This window comes from Pholis gunnellus, assembly GCF_910591455.1.
Source record: "Pholis gunnellus genome assembly, chromosome: 4".
NCBI lineage: Eukaryota > Metazoa > Chordata > Actinopteri > Perciformes > Pholidae > Pholis > Pholis gunnellus.
The window spans coordinates 19,835,913-19,855,928 of NC_136530.1; the positions used below are offsets into that span (position 1 = coordinate 19,835,913).

General features: G+C 41.6%; 1 protein-coding gene across 1 annotated transcript in view; it reads right to left on the minus strand.

Annotated features, from left to right (window-relative positions):
* The window catches only part of LOC306695395 (carboxyl-terminal PDZ ligand of neuronal nitric oxide synthase protein-like), a 147,213-nt gene continuing 127,197 nt past the window's right edge, over positions 1-20,016 (minus strand). The window contains exons 11-13 of the mRNA XM_079158625.1: positions 7,088-7,278; positions 6,853-6,977; positions 1-4,606 (exon numbers count right to left, since the gene is read on the minus strand). Coding sequence (XP_079014751.1) covers positions 3,946-4,606; positions 6,853-6,977; positions 7,088-7,278 — 977 coding nt within the window. The 3' untranslated portion in view covers positions 1-3,945. The remainder of the gene's footprint in view (positions 4,607-6,852; positions 6,978-7,087; positions 7,279-20,016) is intronic.

The window sequence follows — 20,016 nt, forward strand, 5'->3', positions numbered from 1 at the left end:
TTTTTTTTTGTTGTTTAAAATGATTACAGACATTACAGGAGTTATTACATCCCCCACTTTAAAAAAACAGATACATTAGGAAGATAAAAACAAATATTGATTCACTTTGATTTCTGTAGCATATTTGCATCATGGATAAATACTTAAAGATTTCATTTGCAGCACTTTTAGAGTATAGATCGATAAAAAGGTTTGCTTTCCGTTTGTGCGTTCGTGTGCAGTGTTCAGCTTCCTTCATTCATCACGACTGCTGAAAGTATGTCGACTGGCTTCACAAAGACAAACACACAAGATTCAACAACATACAGAATAGAAAGCAGGACCGTTTTTGTTTTGTGTTTTATCAAATTAATCGAGGCAACTAAATAACACAGATTGCCATAACTACATTCTATGACTGAATATCAAAATAAATCACTTTCCTTCATTTGTTAGAGCAAGACCCAATTTGCATATTCACAGAGATTGTAAAAAAGAAAAGAAAAAAAAGAGCGATAGAATATTTCCATAAAATGTACACCACTGTTCCTTCATCAGAAAATACAATACAAATCGACTTTAGTGGTTCTTAAAATATGCACGATAACTGAATAGAGCTGCTCTGATTAGCTTCTTTTCTTTACACTTTGCTGAGCGGACAGAAACAAGGCGTTTCAGACCCTCCATCTCATCTGATTGCTTTTACCATCTGAGTAAATATACGCAGCTGTCGTCAGGCGGATGAGTATGTGTGTCTCTGATACCTGGTTTATCCAGGTGTGTAGCAATTATCTGAATGACCACAGTGTCGCTTAAAATGTGTCTAAGATTCAAAAGACAGATTACGAGATAAAACACGTTTTAAGTTTGAAGGCCATGAAGACAGATTTTATGTGACGGGGTCCAACATGAACCGAACATTTCTGCCAGAGTTTGAACTCTTTCCAATCAGAGAATCCTGTATTTGTGTTTCTCACTGCTTTAAAGTGGACACAGTTGAAACAAAGGTGATGTCATGTATTTCCATGCACCAATCAGGAATTAGCAATATTGCGAGCACGGTCAATCAAATGTGATCAAACCAGAGCTACAGAGTTTTTGAACATTAAACTATCACTAAATAACACTTTTATTTTTAACTTTAACTTTGATTGTTGTCATTAATTAATATTTAATGTTGTGAAATAATTTGAAACCAGGTTTTCAATAAGGGTGATTTCAATACGGGTGATTGATTACGTTTTGGTGATTATCAGTATCAGATCATTTAGTTTCGGTCTCTACTTTTGATTTCTTTACTGCATTTATTTTCATAATATAATTGAACTCGTTCCCCCTGAAGGGACAAGTTCGCCCGAACCTCACAATATCCCCACTGAGGTCTTATCCAGAAAATGGTATTGTTTTGGAGATATCCACTGCTGAATCATCTGCCACCCCAATACAGAGGAGATATGACGTTTGAAAAATTCAACAGCAGCGTGTGTTTCCACAAACAGCCACTCTGTACATTCCACAGTCCTGACTGCATCTAAATCAAATTAAAAACGTTTAAGTTGAAGATAGCAACACAGTAAAAAGGTCTGAGGATTTGGTTTGTCCTGCGGGTGCCAGCTGTTTTGCTTCTGCTTTAAAAGTAAATGGGGACATTAGCAGTATGTAATAAAGAGACAGGAGACAGACTGAGAGAGACAAAGCTTCCTTTCTCTAGCAGTCCAGCTCCACATTCCTCTCATTCTGCTGGGCACGACCTGACCGCAACTACAGCTGGCCCTGTGTCCGTCTCGGTGTCTTTCTGGGAATTTCTTGCCCTTTTTTGAAGTCAGGAAATCCCTGTAAGGACGCAGTGGTCACTTGAGGATCTCTTTTAGAAAATCGGGTTATTTTTAGGGTCTGGATTTTGGCATCTGTAAGCTTGCTTTCCATATGTGTCAGACGCTCAGATAATAGTATAATAAAAATACAGATTTCCACTTTGATTGTGCAAAAACAACCATTGCAGCCTGATCCTTCGGTGACACATTGATGAAGTTGAAGCATTTGGTTATTTCCCGTTAATGTCAGCTCACCTTTGAGCAGCTGAACACATCTGACTGAGTCAGGAAAGCCAAGAGAGCTTAAACAAGATGTGAATTGCTATCAAATTGTTTGAAATGCTTCAACTTTGGTTTTAACTTTTTCCTTAGTAGCAGAAGTGAAAAGAAAAGAGAAATAATCAAATCTTCTGTATGAATGATTGCTTCTTTGTTTCCCCCACACAGTAACAATAAGACAAAAACAACACTTTCTGACTGAGCTGCTAATTCATGTCTTTGGTCTGTCACTTAATGATGTGCTTGAATAAAATACCTCCTTCATCTCTCTGTGTTGACAGCTCATTATCTCCTCTGTCTTTTGCTCAAAAACAACTTTTCACCAGCCCGCCCTCCACATGCCGCCCGTCCGCTCATCCATCCTTTCATCCCGACTCGCTGTCAGTTTTTTGCGGGGGTGTAATAAGAGTCTACTTTAAGCTCAGCCAGACAGTTTTTGCCAGCAGAAAGGAAGACTGGAAGCCATTCTCCTCTCGGACCACAGATACACACATGTAAATAATTTGTTTCTACTAATATTTGCTTAGTTAAAGATTTAAGATGAGACAATTTTTAACTGTTGCAAACTGACACTACCTGGGGTCAATGGGTAAAGCTTCAATATTGGTGATTATGATGTATTTTCGCGAAAAAAATACAAATGAGTCATTTAGAATTAGTATCTGTACGTCCTGGCACTCTGTTTCTTGCTGTCAGAGCTTTAAAAAGGTCCCTTTAAGGGTCACAGTCCATGCCAAAGGCCTGTGTAGCATGAGACAAGATCTAAAACTCCTACTGGACCAGAAAGGGGTCAGAAGTGATGTAATATGAATGAAGCTACGGGTCAAAAGGCTTCCAGTCCTGACAAAACTCTGCGGGATATTTTGTGACGACTGAACTGAAAGCAAACTCCCCCAAAAAAACAGTCCATCTCTACCACGTCCGCATTCCTTCAGCCTCTCCCTCTCGTTTCCACACTGGAAATACTATTACACTGATGAAAATGATGCTAAAACTTAGTATTCTAATTCTATCAAATGCAAATTACATTTCTATATGACACATGTTAGTTGCGGTTTGTAGTTGGTTTCATTGTAGCAGCTTTTGTATAGTGTGGACTACAAAGTGACAATCATGAAACAAATATCCCTTTAAATGTCAAAAAAGGTTCTGGGAATGAATGGCAGGATAATAATATAATAACTTAATGCTGATAAATAATAGAACAACCCATACATTTTTTTAAAAGATAGTTATAACGTTTAACTTTTTCAGGAAGTATGAAGTTGTTTTTACGATCGCCAGTTATTCGTTAACGGGATTTTACATTTTTAGCCCATTTAAAGGGATATTTCATCACATTGATTACATTCATTATTGCATTATCTGGTATTATTGCATTGTTAAAGCAGACACGACATGTTATAAATCCTTGGAAGAGCTAAAACATGATAAATAGACTATGATGATACAATTAGATTTCTTAATAGTCATGTGTTCTATGGTTGAAATGTTAATATTTGAATTCTCACTGCACCATAATGAACCCTTACCTCAAACACATGTTCACAAGCTGGTAGTCTCGGCTATGTTGGAGGGCCACATTGTACATGACATTTAAACTCATCCACACTTCTAAAAAGATGCTAAAAAGTAAAAAAAAAAAAGCAACAGATCCGGCCCCTGCCCGGATTCCCGGAAGCCCTTGTTCCCTTTTCTTAAAGCATACCCTGGAGCAGGGAGAGTTAAGTAATTCAAAGTGGCAGTGAATGTTTGATCCACTTCTTATCAGTCTGTTTGAATTACCCCTTGAGCCGCTCGCGTTGGAATTAACAGCAAAACATTCAAACTTTTTGAGACATACTGGACTGGTCTCTGACTCTGGTTGCGCTCGTTACTCAAACGACAGCAGGTCCGGGTGGGACTCTAAATCATCAGTGCTCCCTCCGGTGCCTTTACTGCAGGGGGCGCCGTTCCCCAGCGGGAAATCCTCGCCCACGCTGATGCGGCAGGAAGTTTTCCCCGAGCTGGGTGTGGAGGCCAGCCGGGAGTCTGGCCCGGATGCCTTCTGCCAGACGTCGCAGGGCTTAGCTCTGGGCTCCAGGGGGGGATCTTTGTTGATGAGGTCTGGCACAGAGCGCTGCAGCTGGGGCTGACGCTCCTCTTCGCCTCCTACAGTGCTCCCGTTTTCCACTACATCTTCTTCTTCACCTACCACTTCAACAACTTTGCCGTTGCTTCCTTTTGTCTCCCAACAATCAGCAACAAATTTCTCCTCCCCTGGGCCTGGAGGCAATGTGAGCTCCTCCGATCCCTCGTCCTCCTTCTCGCCCCGCTGCTGCCCCTCGCTGTTCTTCAGCTCCTTCTTGGCGATGAGGGGCGCCTTGTCAGGAGAAGAAAGGAAGGAGGATGACTCAGCAGGGTCCGGAGAGGAGACCACGGGGTCAGAGGAGATCATCATGTCCTGGGTGGTCTTCAGCGCCCGAGGGAGGCGCTTCTTCCCCGATGGGGGTGGTGGGTCCAGCCGGGGGAAGGAGTCAAAGGCGGAGATGTGACTGGAGGAGGAGAGGATAAATTGGGAGGTGGAGAGTGATGGGGAAAGGAGGAGAGAGCGAGAGACATAGAGGCAATTAGTTAAAAAGAGGTCAGAAGTAAGTACTGTCCCACCAAAGGTTCTGGTACTGGTGCACATGCTGCGTTTAAATGTTATGAGGTCTTATTAACATTGTTCTGTTTTAAAAAATGTACAATCATCTTGTCATGTAACTCTCAAAGCAAATAACCTTTCGAACAAAGCCAATAAACCCTGAGCACACAAGCTTTTTGAGCTGATACAACCACTGCTAACATTGTCAAATCTATACTGAAAGCTTCTTGGGCTGTTTCGAGGGTTCATGGGAGTTTGCCCATCCAACCTACATGTTTTTTTAAAGATTCGGAGAAGGCTTAAGACCCCCAAGGAGCCCTGTGGGGGGTGTAGCGGTGAACATGGGGTACCGGGGTCGTTGCAACTAGCCATCATGTCCATGTATAACCAAAGTGAGAGCTATGTCTGTATACTTGGAACAAAGGCAAACCAGTGGTTCCCAGTGGGTGTTGGCCTCCGCCAGATTTAGATAAGCGGAAGATAATGGATGGATAGATGATTGTTCATCGGAGCCGACGGGGATGCACTCAAAGACAATTCATTTCAATAAGCACTGCTCTACAGTATGAGAATGTGAAGAGCAGAGAAAGTCAGCTCTCAGCTCCATGTGTGTGAACAATAGGCTGGTGTGTGTGTGTAGTAGGGGGTCTATCTCTCCTTCTCGGGTGATTAGACACTAAAATCCGCTACAAAATGATGGTGTTACTGCAATAAATCAATGATTTCTGCAATTCTTACTTCAAATACTAAATCAGAAATACCACGGAAATTACGTTTTGGGCAGTCAAAAACTGGATAACGTTTTAGCCCATCTCTACGGATGTCTTTTCTCTAAAATGCTGCTTTGGGCTGGGTATGTTTACCTCAGGTCCCGGGTCATTGTCATCACTGAGTTTGTATTTTCACTAAAGCTGCATTGGTGCATGTTCTTATACGAACAGCACAAGCTTCATTGTCGATTTTGCCGTTAACTGGGAGAAGTTACGGGGCAGTGGGATGTAGCATTAGCTGCTAGTCTTGTGTAACGTTAAAAACATCTGAAGAGGACTTTAAGTAGCGAAGTTTAACAACACTTCATGGATTTTATTGTAAGGCGTCTGACCTTAAACTTCTATGTAATTTGAACATCTTTATTCATCTTTGTGTGCTGCTTAGTGTTGACACTTTGATGGATCGTTCAATTGTATTTCTTTATCTTTTAACCCTTCATCCTCTGTTCCAGTATGACTATTGATATCTATTGGGAGGGGCGTACGTTTTGGCTTCTAACCTCTCTCATATTGATTTTTCCTGAATTTCATGCATCCAAATCTCTGATAATGCCATTAACCATCCAATACTGGAATCAATTCAAAGATAAGTGATAGATGAGGTCATGCTCCTTTCATTTTCAGTCGATTAAAAAAAATAAAAATAAAAAAGAGTCCACTGCATCGCTTGCATCCAGGTTTCAACAGTCAGTCCGTCATGAGCTAAAATATCTCTCAGCTCCACCCGTCCGAACCAGTAAAACAATCCTCACGGATCATCACCGGTAAATGAAACTTAATCTATTCACATTGCTGGAAATGACGTCTGCTTGATCGATCTTCAGGAGAGACAACAGATCAATGCTTTCTGGAACAAATCCCCAAATACAGACACACAGAAACAACCTGTATGTGTGTGTGTGTGCATGTAAGCAGGTCATGAATACACAATTAAAAAGCATTTCCATTTAGACTGTATAAGAACGTCTCACAGGAAACTTTTTGATTAAATCAAACCACATTTCACAGGAAAAATCTTAAATCATTCACCTTTTCTGCGAGCTATAACACACAGTGATAGACACTTCTCTCAGCACAGGTAGTTCAATATGTTTGCCTACGATAAGATAATGTCTACCAGTGGCTATATCATTAAATTGAACGAGTGAAAAGTTCTGTGAATTTTACATATTCATCCTAAAAATGAATACATACAGTACAAAAGCGCTACAAAATGATACATTTCATCAGTGAGGTCTTTGAGGCACAAGCTTGCATATTAATTTAAGATGATCTTAGGTTCAGGTTTAGGCTTAAGATTAAGTTGAGAAGAGGATTCTAATGGATCACGTAAAAGTACTTTCTTCACAACCCGCACATACAGAGGAGACGTGTGGGTGTGCACCTGTTTGCAGTGGTCTGGTTGAGTTGGTCCATACAGCTCCACACCGCATCAACGTTCTTGTTGACCTCAGTGACCCCGATGTCTCCGAGGTGACTGGGCTCCTTTCTTCTTAACAAGTCGTTGACCTAAATGAAAAATAAAGAACGAAATCTACTTCACTGGTGCAACACTAAAGACATTCAAATTAACATTACAACCCAAATATCAAGAGTAGAACTGCTTGTGCTGTGCTAACCTTTGCGCCGACAGCCTTGCCCAGATTAATGGCGTTTTTAAGCCTCTGTTGGCCACCAGAGGATGGAGAGTCCGCAGAGCTGGAGCCCAGGTTATGATTGGCTGATGAGCGCCGGGTTGAGGCCTGGCCCGACCTAGAGGTCTGAGGACTCTGCTGCTGGGCAATGGAGTTCTCAAACATACTTTGATCAACTGTGAAAACGGAGAGAAACAGAAGAAAGGAAGGAAGATTAGGTGAATACAGAACAGGACTTGTGCTTCTGCTTTTAACAGCACATGTTGTTGAAAAGACGCTTCAAGCATTAGACAACACAAATGGGATGTTTGCTTTGAGAATGAGATGCAAAAACTCAGACCTTGAAAGGCAAGTGAAAGGAATATTCCACTGAAAATACAGGAATGCTGTTATTCACACTCTACTACAACATCGCTCAGTACACTACTTCTGACCTCTCACCCGTTTTATCAATGAAGCTCTAACAGAAGAATTAGCAATTTGTGGTGGAGTAACATCTGTTTGGAATATATCAAATGTATGGAGCAACAGAGAAGAAGTGTTACACTGCAGAAGTGGTTTGAATTGTAAAACTTTAGTTTTTGAAGTCTCAAAGCAGACTACGGCCGCTGTCCTCCACAAATTAAGCAATCTACAAACCTTTAAAGGCCCCATCTCGAGCCTAAAGGGGAGCGAGTATTTGATACGTTTTAGTGGAGTATTCCTTTTAGTGACCACGTCATGTCCCTCTGGCTTTGCTCCAGAGAAACTGATGTTGCGTCATCACATCATGTTTCATTTAATGAGGTGATGACGGAGGTGCAGTAACAATGTATGTCATGATCACAGAATAATATATACAACAAAACGTAAGGCATTTGCAATGACACATGCACATAAATAGAAACACCACCAATGGAAATATAGCGGAAGTTGACCAAAATGCAGGATCAGAAACAGCAAAACATGAAGGGGAGCTCAGGTGGATGTCAATCCACTTAAGATAGAAGATCTTACCTCTTGGAGAGAAAATGTTTCTCGGAAGGCATTTAATGAGACAGAAGTATCACATTTCAGATCATTTTACCTCTAAAGATGCAAATTATTGAGCTTAAAATGCAGCTGATCCATGTCTTCCTAGAAGAAGACAAGTCGTGGGGAGGTAATGGCTAAAAGTCTTGACCTGAATACACATATCGGAAAGGTACAAAGTCTTATGCCAGATAAATGTAGAGAAAATATGGCCGATTGGAATCAGATCAAACTAGGTTAAAGCAGCCAACCGTAACTTCACCTTGCACATACAAGCATTTCACTTGCTGTACCAATGAAGAGATCTACAAAAGCACATTAGCCAGAGGCCAGAGGAAATGACATATATATATATGGATCAACGTGATACAGAGGGCATTTAGAGTAACTTCAAGGTACATTTATTTTACAGGCCACAACATGCAGGCACTTATTAATGGGAGTCATCAAATCGATTGCTACAACAGAGAGGTGCAAAGTGAAGCAACAGTTGATCTTGCAATGAATGGAATTATATCGTAGATTGTGTGTCTTTGTGTTGTTTTGCTATCTTATAATGTAAAGAATATTGCGTTTGCATCCCCACTGTGTCAATGCAGCTTTTCTTTTTCCACACAGTACTGACGCATGTATGAAGATGGCCTGAGTGCTATTGCTCTTCTGTAAAGTTGCACTGCATTAGAAAATGTAAAGGACTGCATTGGTCGTAAGTAAGATGAGATATGATCCAGATAGTCCATTTAGAATAATACATACAGGAGTTTGAAGCAAAAACCGCTAACAGACAGTAAGCAACCTAGATATCTTGGAGAGCCTCCATTTCGATGACTCCTTATTGAAATGACCCAGTATAGAACAATCTGAAATAACCTCAAAGTTAATATGACTGACTTTTCTTTGAGGTGGCTAGCATGCTAGCTGTTAGCTCACCAGCTACAGTAGTCCAACAACTAGCCTTGTAAATACTCTTTACATCCCCACTTCTAAAATCCCATATTTTGCTGTGTCACTTTCTTGTCGCTGTGGTTCGTCTGCTTAATGTTTTGTCTTTTTTGGTATGATATTATTTTATTAAACCCAATACTATGTGCTATAAAAATAAATTGGTTACTGTTTTATATGTGATTCTCTTACCTGTTAGCTAGCACAGCTGTTAGCTCGTATTAACATTGCTTGCCACATGTTTCTGCAGTTTCTGTTGGTTAAAAGTTGGCGTCTTACATGCGTCATTATGCGCAAAATGGTTTGACAGTTCTCTTCTGTTAAGTTATGTTTTCAGTGATGAAACTTAAAATATTCAATAGCCTGGTTTTAATTGGATTATTTCAGTTTTTTAGCTAACAGTTTAGCTAACAGAACTGTTAGCTAAAGGTAGATGTAAATACCTCATTGTCCATTTGTTACTGTGATTCAAGAGGCACCTAATTTACACACTAAGTCTTCATTCAGGGTGTACTGACTGTACACCGAGGTCATCGACTGAGCTCAGGATCATTAGCTTCACAGCACACAGGCTATGAAACATCCTCATCGATCCCACCAGCACACAAGGCCACATGTTCCTCCCACTTTAACTCCTAATGTAAAGGTAATGGATGGACATTGTAATGTAGTACAGACATAGGAGAGGGCATTATGAAGGACACCTGAAGGGGAAGACGTGTATGTAACATGCCTAAAAATGTGGTGTGGGGAAACTTTTCTATACTTCTAAACATTGACTGTTTGGATGCTTTTTCTCTTAACATGTCATCTAGCATCCCATGCTGCTCAAAAGATGAAATTTGCTATTTGGAAATGAGCCCAGTTGTCTCAGTCTGGCTCATTTACACACATCACTATTTATGACCACATCTCTGCTGGATGGCCTCTTAGCCAGCTTTCAAGCTCTTTCCTCTCAAGGCTTCAGTATACTCGAAACGAATGCAAATATGGTGCTTTCTCAAAGCCTGTAGAGTAAAGTGCTGCGTGCAAATTGCAGAATAACCACCGTGACTGGAGGTCAGTTCGTCCCCACCAAAGTGAGTTGCAGTGAAGGAGGGGACGTTGGACATATTCCATTCATGAAATCCAAAACAATAGACAACACCACTGATATTGAAGTTGCAGCTAATCACACAGGAGGACGATGATGATACAGCAGTGGTACCACTGGCTTTTTGCCTTCATTTGATAATGATGGGAGCGATACAGGCGTGAGGTGGGGGGGATGACATGCAAGAAAGCTTTCCAGGCAGAGTCAAACTGGGCATGTCGAGGTAATAGCTTTTGCGTTTTTACCACACGGCTCTAGGTAATACACTGACTATGTATAAGTACCTCAGGCAACCTCACTTCAAAACAAACAAACTATCCCGTTAATCTTTGTCCTCCCAACTAGTGGAGATGGCCCTCTGTGCAGCAGCCCCATTGTGATTTAGGCTTACGAAACAGGTGGCTTTTCTTGCCTACTGAAGCATTAAAATGAAAATAATTGTTACATCCCCCGCACTGCCACTTCAGCGGAGGACATTTTCCAATGAAGACTGTTCTAAATCAAGCAATGCCGGGCGTAATTTAGCACGGTCTGTCACACATTCAGTTTTAAACGCAGCAATCACTGTGAATTAAATTAGGCATTAACCTGATGAAAGGTTTTTAAAACCACTAAAACAGCACGGTGTCCTAGTTTCATTGTATATACCAAAGATACACACCTTTTATGTTTTCAGTGTCTGACACTGAGCCCGGTTTTTTAAACCTATAGGTTTACATTTTGGCAAATCGGCATCATTAAAAGTATGCCAAATTAGCTTTCAGTACTTCCTATAAGACATGTACACATGGGTGACAGCTATCGCTGTATTAAAAACCTGATGACTGTCAAGTTCTGGAGATAAAAGAAGCGTCTTTTTCATACGATTCTTAAGTGGGTTTATTGATGTGAAATGATATCCTCGAGAAGCTTCAGTCCAATCGAGTCTAAAAATATGTGCATCATGTCCGTGTGTTCAGCATTGACTTATAATTGAGAATTAGCAGCTTAAGTACCTTAATTGGGGCCAAATCAGTGGATCAAACTACAATAACTGCCTTCCTGTTGTTTTTCAGAACACCAGCATGCACCTGTCCCTTTCATGTAATACAGTATCTTTGTACAATTCAAAAAACCCTGCATAGCATTGAGACAGAAGTTAAGATTCAGGTGCCATGGGCATCATTTCCTGAACAAAAGAATCCTTAATCAGAGTGAACGTAAAGACTATCACTCCAGAGAACGTCTGCACCCTGTTTACTTACTTCTGCAAGACTGTGTAGCAGCAGATTACAGTGTGCGTTTTAGTGTATGCTATTTTGTGTGTTACGTTATCTTTTAATTACAAACACGCCAGAAGTGTTTTGCAATAACTATCGTTCATTAACGCGGAGTCCCTTCTTTATACCTTTCATCGGGAGCTTCTGTAGATTAGCTGCATTATTCCAAAAGTAAGATCAGAAACAAACACAGACACAGAAGGTTCATGTTGTAATAAAAGCAGAGTCGGCAAGGCTGTTTTTAGTGTGTAATCCCTTCAAACTCTCACATTTGTTGTTAAAATCCAGTAATTTTCATCCCATGTAATCAGTCACCCTGCAGAATAAGCAGTGCAGAGAGCAGGAGGAGAAACATAAGCAGTGTAAATAACCAAATTCATGTGTGGCAAGCAATCTGTTGTTTTTCGTTGCATGTTTTGCTTGTTTTTCTGAGTTTATGTCTTTATTGTTTTTAAAACGAAATGCTTTTATTTTGAAAGCAGCTCTGAGAGTAATAGACGGAAGTGGTTTTGTGTGCGCAAGGAGAGAGAGTAACGGACAGAGAGTAACGGACAGAGAGTAACGGACGGAGAGAAAGACGGTTGGAGAGAGAGTAACGGACAGAGAGTAACGGACGGAGAGAAAGACGGTTGGAGAGAGAGTAACGGACAGAGAGTAACGGACGGAGAGAAAGACGGTTGGAGAGAGAGTAACGGACAGAGAGTAACGGACGGAGAGAAAGACGGTAGGAGAGAGAGTAACGGACAGAGAGTAACGGACGGAGAGAAAGACGGTGGGACAGAGAGTAACGGACGGGAGAAAGACGGTTGGAAATGGATACTAACGGTACGGGATGAGTACCCCCCGAAGAGGCACAAGCTCTTACGTTGTTTGTTGTTTGTTTGATTAATCAATAAATTACACAATCATCAGTTAAGTGTCAAACCATCATTCGGAGGGATACGCTACAGTAAGAGCTTTACCTTCATCTGCTACGCTTCAGTAAGAGCTTCACCTTCATCTGCTACACCTCGCTACTTGTGGAAAAGTAAGAGCTTCACCTTCATCTGCTACACCTCGCTACTGGTGGAACAAAGACGGAACGGCCACAGAGCAGCGAGTTGCAGCACCTAGCTTGATGGTCAACAGTAGCGGTAAGGAAAAATACATTCCAAATGGATTCCATAAAGGATCAGATATATAAGCTACAAACGGAAATCCAAGAAATTAGAGGCTTACTACATCTGGAGGATTATGAAGTAATGTCGAAGCAGGAATTAAAGGAGGAAATTGAATGTAAGGAAAAACAGCTAGCTGAGCTTCAACTTGAAATGGATGATGCTACATTACCACGTCGATCAGAACGTCATATTGTACAAACGGAGAAAATGCTTGCCTACCAACAGGATGAACTGAGTAAAAAAGAAAAAAGACTCCTAAACTTGTATGATCAATGGAAAATTAAAATCAGAACATCCAAAGAAAATTTAAAGAAAGACATATCAGACACCGAATTGTCTACAATAGCAGACAACATTGAAGAAGGAATGGATGATGTCATGAGAGCATACAGTGAAATAAGAGAGCGTGCCTCACCATCCACTGACTTGAGACGCAAGATTGATGCATGTGAGGCTGTGACTAAAGATGTTATGAAGATAGTCAATGAACGCTTATCAGCAGTCGATGGTGATTATGATGCAGTATGTGAAAGGCATCGTCTCCGTCAGTTATATGCCCATGACTATGCGTACTCAGTATATGGCACAGCTTCTCAGTCAAGTGGCAGTCACCACTCTGAGTCAACGATCTTAGCTGCAAAAAGGGCTGAGGCAGCCGCAGAGCTCGCGGCAAAGGAGGCTCAGTATAAAATACTGCAAGAAGAAAGAAAGCAAAAGGAAAAAATAAGGATAATGGAGGAAAACCATAGGAAGGAATTAGAAAAGCAGACGTCTGAATTAGAGCATCTACAAGTAGAAAGAGATATGGAAGTTGCTCGTGCTAGACTGGAGATCTACGACAGAGAAATCAGACAAGAAACTGATAGACAGTCCATTCAGCAGAACAACAGACCCCCCATCATTCCTTTCAACCCTGCTATATACCATCAAAATCCTCACGTTGTGACACCAGCGCCCACTAATGACATGTCCTGTCTAGCCCAAGCAATCCAAGACAGCATAGCCATAAACAGACTCCCAGTGCCAACGCCCACAGTGTTTAGTGGAGACCCAATCCAGTACATTGAATGGCGAGCGTCGTTCATGTCACTTGTTGACCGAAAGGGTATTTCTTCAGCTGATAAACTGTATTACCTAAAGAAATACGTCAGTGGCCCTGCTCATAAATGTCTCGAAGGCACATTTTATCGCAATGATGATGAGGCATATAGGGATGCATGGAATAAGCTCAACCATCGCTACGGACAGCCTTTTGTCGTCCAAAGAGCTTTCAGGGACAAGCTATCAAAATGGCCAAAAATTCAGCCCAAGGATGCTGAAGGGTTAAGGACATTCTCGGACTTCCTAAGTGCTTGTCTGCAAGCCATGGCCCACGTGAAGGGTTTAGAAATATTAAGTGACTGCGAAGAAAACGTAAAGCTAATACAAAAGGTTCCTGACTGGTTAGCATCAAGTTGGAATCGTCGGGTTACAATAGCCCTAATGGAAGGAAAAGAGTTTCCCACCTTTGAGGATTTCACTAACTTTGTGTCTTTAGAAGCAGAGATAGCATGCAACCCAGTCACTTCCATATATGCTCTTCACTCAGTCAACTCATCTCATGACAAAGGATACATAAAGGAAACAAAGGGAAACAAAGCCAATGTTTTCAGCACTCAAACTGCCATGAACAGTGACAAGTCAACATTAAACAATGCAAAACCAAGGTCCCCCTGTTTGTGGTGCAACGATGACAAGCATCAACTTCCCAAGTGCCCTGACTTCAAAGAAAAGTCCCTTGAGGATCGACGAGCATACGTGAAGGATAACAAGCTGTGTTATGGATGTGTGAAACCAGGCCACGGTGCCAAGGAATGTCGTCACCGCCATTCTTGTGATATATGTAAGGGAAGGCACCCTACTTGTCTCCACGATGAGAACTACAGAAGACGTGATGGTAGAGAAAGGTCTGTACCCCTTGCCAACACAGCTCCAAACACTGTAAACGAAACCATTGCAGCCACAGCACTCAGTGTCACTGGAGGTAGTCAGTCAGGCAGCACTTCCATGATCGTTCCTGTATGGGTGTCCTCTGCTGAAAACCCAGCCAAAGAACAGCTTGTCTACGCATTACTAGACACTCAAAGTGACAGCACCTTCATCAACAAGGAGATAAGCAAGGAACTACAAGCAGACGCATACCCTGTGAAACTGAAACTTACCACTATGCTTGGAGAAAACATGATTGTGAAAAGTGAAAGGGTATCGGGACTACGTGTGAGAGGTTACAATTCAGGTGTTCACATCAACCTTCCTCCTTCTTACACCAAGGACTGCATTCCTGTGAATCGTGATCATATTCCCACTCACGAAACTGCAAAACAATGGCCTCACTTAACAGCGATCGCAGATAAGATGCCACCTCTTCTCAGCTGTGATGTAGGACTCTTGATTGGGTATAACTGTCCCAGAACACTAACACCCAGACAAGTAGTAGCAGGAAAAGACAACGAGCCCTATGCCATCCTTACGGACTTAGGATGGAGCATTGTAGGCTGCTCAACACAGTGCCTCGATGGAACAGAATCAAGGCTGTGTCACAGAGTCACTGTAAAGGAACTCCCAATAGTCACGCCAATGGATGTGATAAGCGCCCTGGAATCAGATTTCAAGGACTCCAAAGGAGATGACAAGACTGTCTCACAAGAGGATATCATTTTCCTAAACAAACTCAAAGAAGGCATAAGGCAAAATGATCGGGGACATTACGAGATGCCTCTGCCCTTTAAGCAGCGGCCACACTTACCTGATAACAAAAAACTCGCTGAAATCAGACTTAGTCATTTACGACGGAGGTTCCACAGGGACGAGAAATATAAGAAGGACTACACAGCATACATGAAAGAAGTCATTGAGAGAGGTGATGTTGAGGAAGTAAACAAAGATGGAACTCCTGGTGAACGATGGTACATTCCCCATCATGGCATCTACCACCCTAAAAAGCCTGAAAAAATACGGGTTGTGTTCGACTGTTCTGCAAGGTACAGCGGCACAAACCTAAACGAACACCTTCTACCAAGTCCAGACAGCCTGGAACCACTCACCTTCAATCATCTGATCAACATGAAATCCGGAACAGCTCTTCCGCCACCCGGAACGTTCCCTAGAGAGGACTTGTATGGCATAAAAAGATGGCGTCGCGTGCAGTATCTGGCCGAGCAGTTCTGGAGTCGGTGGAAACGTGAATATCTTCACAACATCATCGCAAGGCAGCGCTGGCATACACCAAGGAGAAATCTATGTGTCGGTGATATAGTGATGGACATTGATGAACTGTTGCCCAGAGGTGAATGGAGACTTGCAAGGGTCTTAGAGACTGTTAGTGGTAAGGATGGACTTGTAAGGAGAGTGAAAATTTCAGTGGGAGATAAGAGACTGAACAAGAAGGGTGAGCGCCTTAGAAATCTCTCCATAATGGAGCGCCCAGTGCAGAAGGTAGTTCTGATGTTAGAGGCTTCTTAAGCTCAAGACTACAAAGGGACATTGTCGCTCTTAATGTGAAATTATTCATAGTTCATATGATGTAATATGAAACATTCATAATTTGGTGGGAGTGTAAATAACCAAATTCATGTGTGGCAAGCAATCTGTTGTTTTTCGTTGCATGTTTTGCTTGTTTTTCTGAGTTTATGTCTTTATTGTTTTTAAAACGAAATGCTTTTATTTTGAAAGAAGCTCTGAGAGTAATAGACGGAAGTGGTTTTGTGTGCGCAAGGAGAGAGAGTAACGGACAGAGAGTAACGGATGGAGAGAAAGACGGTTGGAGAGAGAGTAACGGACAGAGAGTAACGGACGGAGAGAAAGACGGTTGGAGAGAGAGTAACGGACAGAGAATAACGGACGGAGAGAAAGACGGTAGGAGAGAGAGTAACGGACAGAGAGTAACGGACGGAGAGAAAGACGGTAGGAGAGAGAGTAACGGACAGAGAGTAACGGACGGAGAGAAAGACGGTAGGAGAGAGAGTAACGGACAGAGAGTAACGGACGGGAGAAAGACGGTTGGAAATGGATACTAACGGTACGGGATGAGTACCCCCCGAAGAGGCACAAGCTCTTACGTTGTTTGTTGTTTGTTGTTTGTTTGATTAATCAATAAATTACACAATCATCAGTTAAGTGTCAAACCATCATTCGGAGGGATACGCTACAAGCAGTGAAAAGAGTGATTTTAGGGGCACACAACTAAATGGTTTACAAAACTAAAGAAGAGGGCTCTCTCTCCCACTCATGTACCAGCAGCGGTCTGGGCAGCCTGAACCAACTGAAATGATAACGCAACCTTCTGCAACACTAACCAAATTGCAAAACCTACCCCAGAAGGAACATTGATATTAATCCGACAGCACAATTATAATTTGATCTATTCTGTTACTGCGTTTGAACTTGTGTGCTCTAAAATATAAAGAAACAAAATTGGGTGGAAATAAGATTTGCTTTTCGTTTGTCATGGAAGAAAACCGGGACTGGCTAAAGCACAGTCTTAAAGGCATGGTTGAGGGATCGTCTCCGCAAGAGGTGAACTAGCAGAGCGGCTGACCTTTACGGGGTGGAAACGAATGTATACCCTGCTCGAACACTAATGTCTCTCTCTCTCATCAACAGCTGCAGCTAAGAAGTGTATATTTTTCACTCCAGGGTCATTTTCTCTACATTAATAAAGAATAATGAGGACTCGCAAGGTAATTGTGATTACAGTTTTCATTGTGTGGAACTAGTAATTGGCCAAATCAGCTCCGAACGCCCTCTCTGTCTGTGACTTCGGCTCGACTCTGCCAGGCAGCCAGCGTGAGGTTGTAATTAGCTTGGCTCGGCTTTGGCATCACCCATCAAAGTGCCAAACTCTGAGCTTTGTTCTTCGCCGAGGGTAACCCACTTCTGTCACTGAGACGGAGCTGACGCACACGGAGCCCTGCAAGTGTACTCACACACTCAGACATTCTTCAGAAGTCAGAAATCTGTAATATCATTGATGCAAAGGTCTGGGACTTTTGTCCTTGAATTGAGATCGTTTTATATCGGTGAATAATGAAGTGTTACGTCAACATGGATGACGAGACCTAGAGGGACATCTACAGCTCCGTGGCAGATGGGCAACCCCATACACTCACTACTGATGAAGACGGATGGAAGTGAAGTGAACCTTGAGTTGAAATTCTCAAAACAATATGTCTTTTTTTTGCATGTATATGAATATGTAGGTATATGGGCATGTATGTGTATATGGGGGTACACGTGAAAGATAATTATTGGGGTGCTGAGGGCTCTTTAAGTTAAGTGATGAATGTATTTTATTTATTTTTTTGCTGTCTGACGAGCCTAGTTTTGGTATCTGTGTTGGTGTTGGTGTGTTTGGACGAATAACTATTTAAATGCAAAAATACCTAAAACAATATGACACTTTTCCTTGCGGCTGGTGCACTATTCTGCTTGTTCATGTCAAACAAGTTTTGAGTTGTGCAAAGATTTACCTTCACGTCTCAAACGGAGAAGAAAAAGTGCAAACATATTCCACGTAACAAAACAAACAGCCACGCCATCATCTCAGAACGCCCCTGTGCATATGAAGTATGTTCCGGCCTCTAAACAATGTATGAACAGATTAAAAAAAAAAGTTAGCTCTCCTTGTGCAAAATGTTTAAAACTGTTTAAAAGTTTAAAGTCTTTTTGCTTACAAAATGGAGACAGATGCTTAATAAAGTGTGATTCTGTTGCTTATCTGCCGAAGTAATAAATAAAAAGTGAAACAACAATTTGATTTTTGCGCTATAAATTCAAATGCCTTAATTGATTGAGCCCTTCATGTTGACAAGAGAAGTAGAGTGCAATGATGTTCTGGTTTGCAAAAGACGGCGGCATCAGAGCGAAACGCTAAAGGCAGAATATGTGAGAGACAAGTTCCGGGGCAGAGAGGATGAGTGACTAAACACAGAAACACGCTAAACCTTAGGCCAGACAGGATCATTATCACTGATGTAGTAAATTAGAGCTCCTCGCCAAATTAAGATATGCATGTGTGTGTGTGGAAAAGTATGAATATATGTTAGGCCAATCATGTCGGAAACTTGAGAGCAGTGAAGAAGAAATACCCCCCGCATCTCGTCTACACTTGCGCGTGCGCACACCCACCCACCCACCCACACACACACACACACACACACACACACACACACACACACACACACACACACACACACACACACACACACACACACACAGGTAGAGCCCCTCATCAATCTTGTACCTAGGTTCATTATATGCATATACATGAATGATTAAAGTGGTTGGGCTCTGGTAGGGGTCTTCCTCAGACTGATGAGGGACCGTATGTAGGACTGGATTAATGGAAGAAGTTTCTGATTTAGTAGACTGAACTCTGACTGACACGCTGCCCGTCACATCATCACTTTGTGCCGGCTTTTAGTCATTTTCTACTTGCAAAGTGGGCCCCGTCTGGATTTCGCTTCCAATTTTATGGAGGATCAGATGTAATATTCATGACTTTCTTACTCTTAATATTGAAGATCAGTGTGAAAAGACTTTTTTTCTAAGGATGGGTTGCACCAACAAGAAACACATTTTAAACCTGATTAAATGATAGTTTTACTCATTTAAATCATGCTGCAGAAAACTATTGAGATTGAAACCTCTCTTTAAAAATCAGTTTTGTTTTTACTTTAAACCTAGATTAAATTTAAATCTGTTGCATCAAAACGTTTTGAGATGTATTGAGTAAAATAATCAAGTTCCTCAAATGATGTAGCTGCTTAATTTCTCTCAAGATAGTGGTTCAGAAAGGAAACTATTATGGAGCTATAGTCTCTGTTTTATCTTACTGCGCTGTCCTTTTCTTTATCTTATATTATTTTGTCAGTATGCTCCAACAAGATTTTCACAAAAGGAGGAAAAATAAGAGTTTCCCCGCTGAGCCATCACGAGTTAGGCTGACTAACTAATATGTTAGCCAGCTTGCTGGCGAACAATGTAACAATATGTCAGCCAAAAGAGCATCAAGCAGCTGAAATGATGAATTAATTTGATTGATAAGTCAATCGTCAGAATACCGACCTGCAACTACTTTATTCTATGATCAAATAATCATTTGATTAGCAACTCTAACACTGACCATGTTCTGGATCCAGTCTCTCCAATGCAAGGATCTGTAGCTTTGAAAAAAGAAAAGTGGGAGATGGGACGCAAACCACGATTGTCCACCTCCTTCAGACGTTTTGCTGTAACAACGAATGTAACGTTGCGCTACTTCCACTTTTGCTTCTGGTCGCTTGTCAGGAGAACATAACAGTCCTGATTTAAAATGATGCCTGCATTAGTATGCGTTTTCCCTCCTATCTGCTTATATGGTGGAAAAAATCTAACAAATCTAATCAATTGAACATACATAGATCGAACACA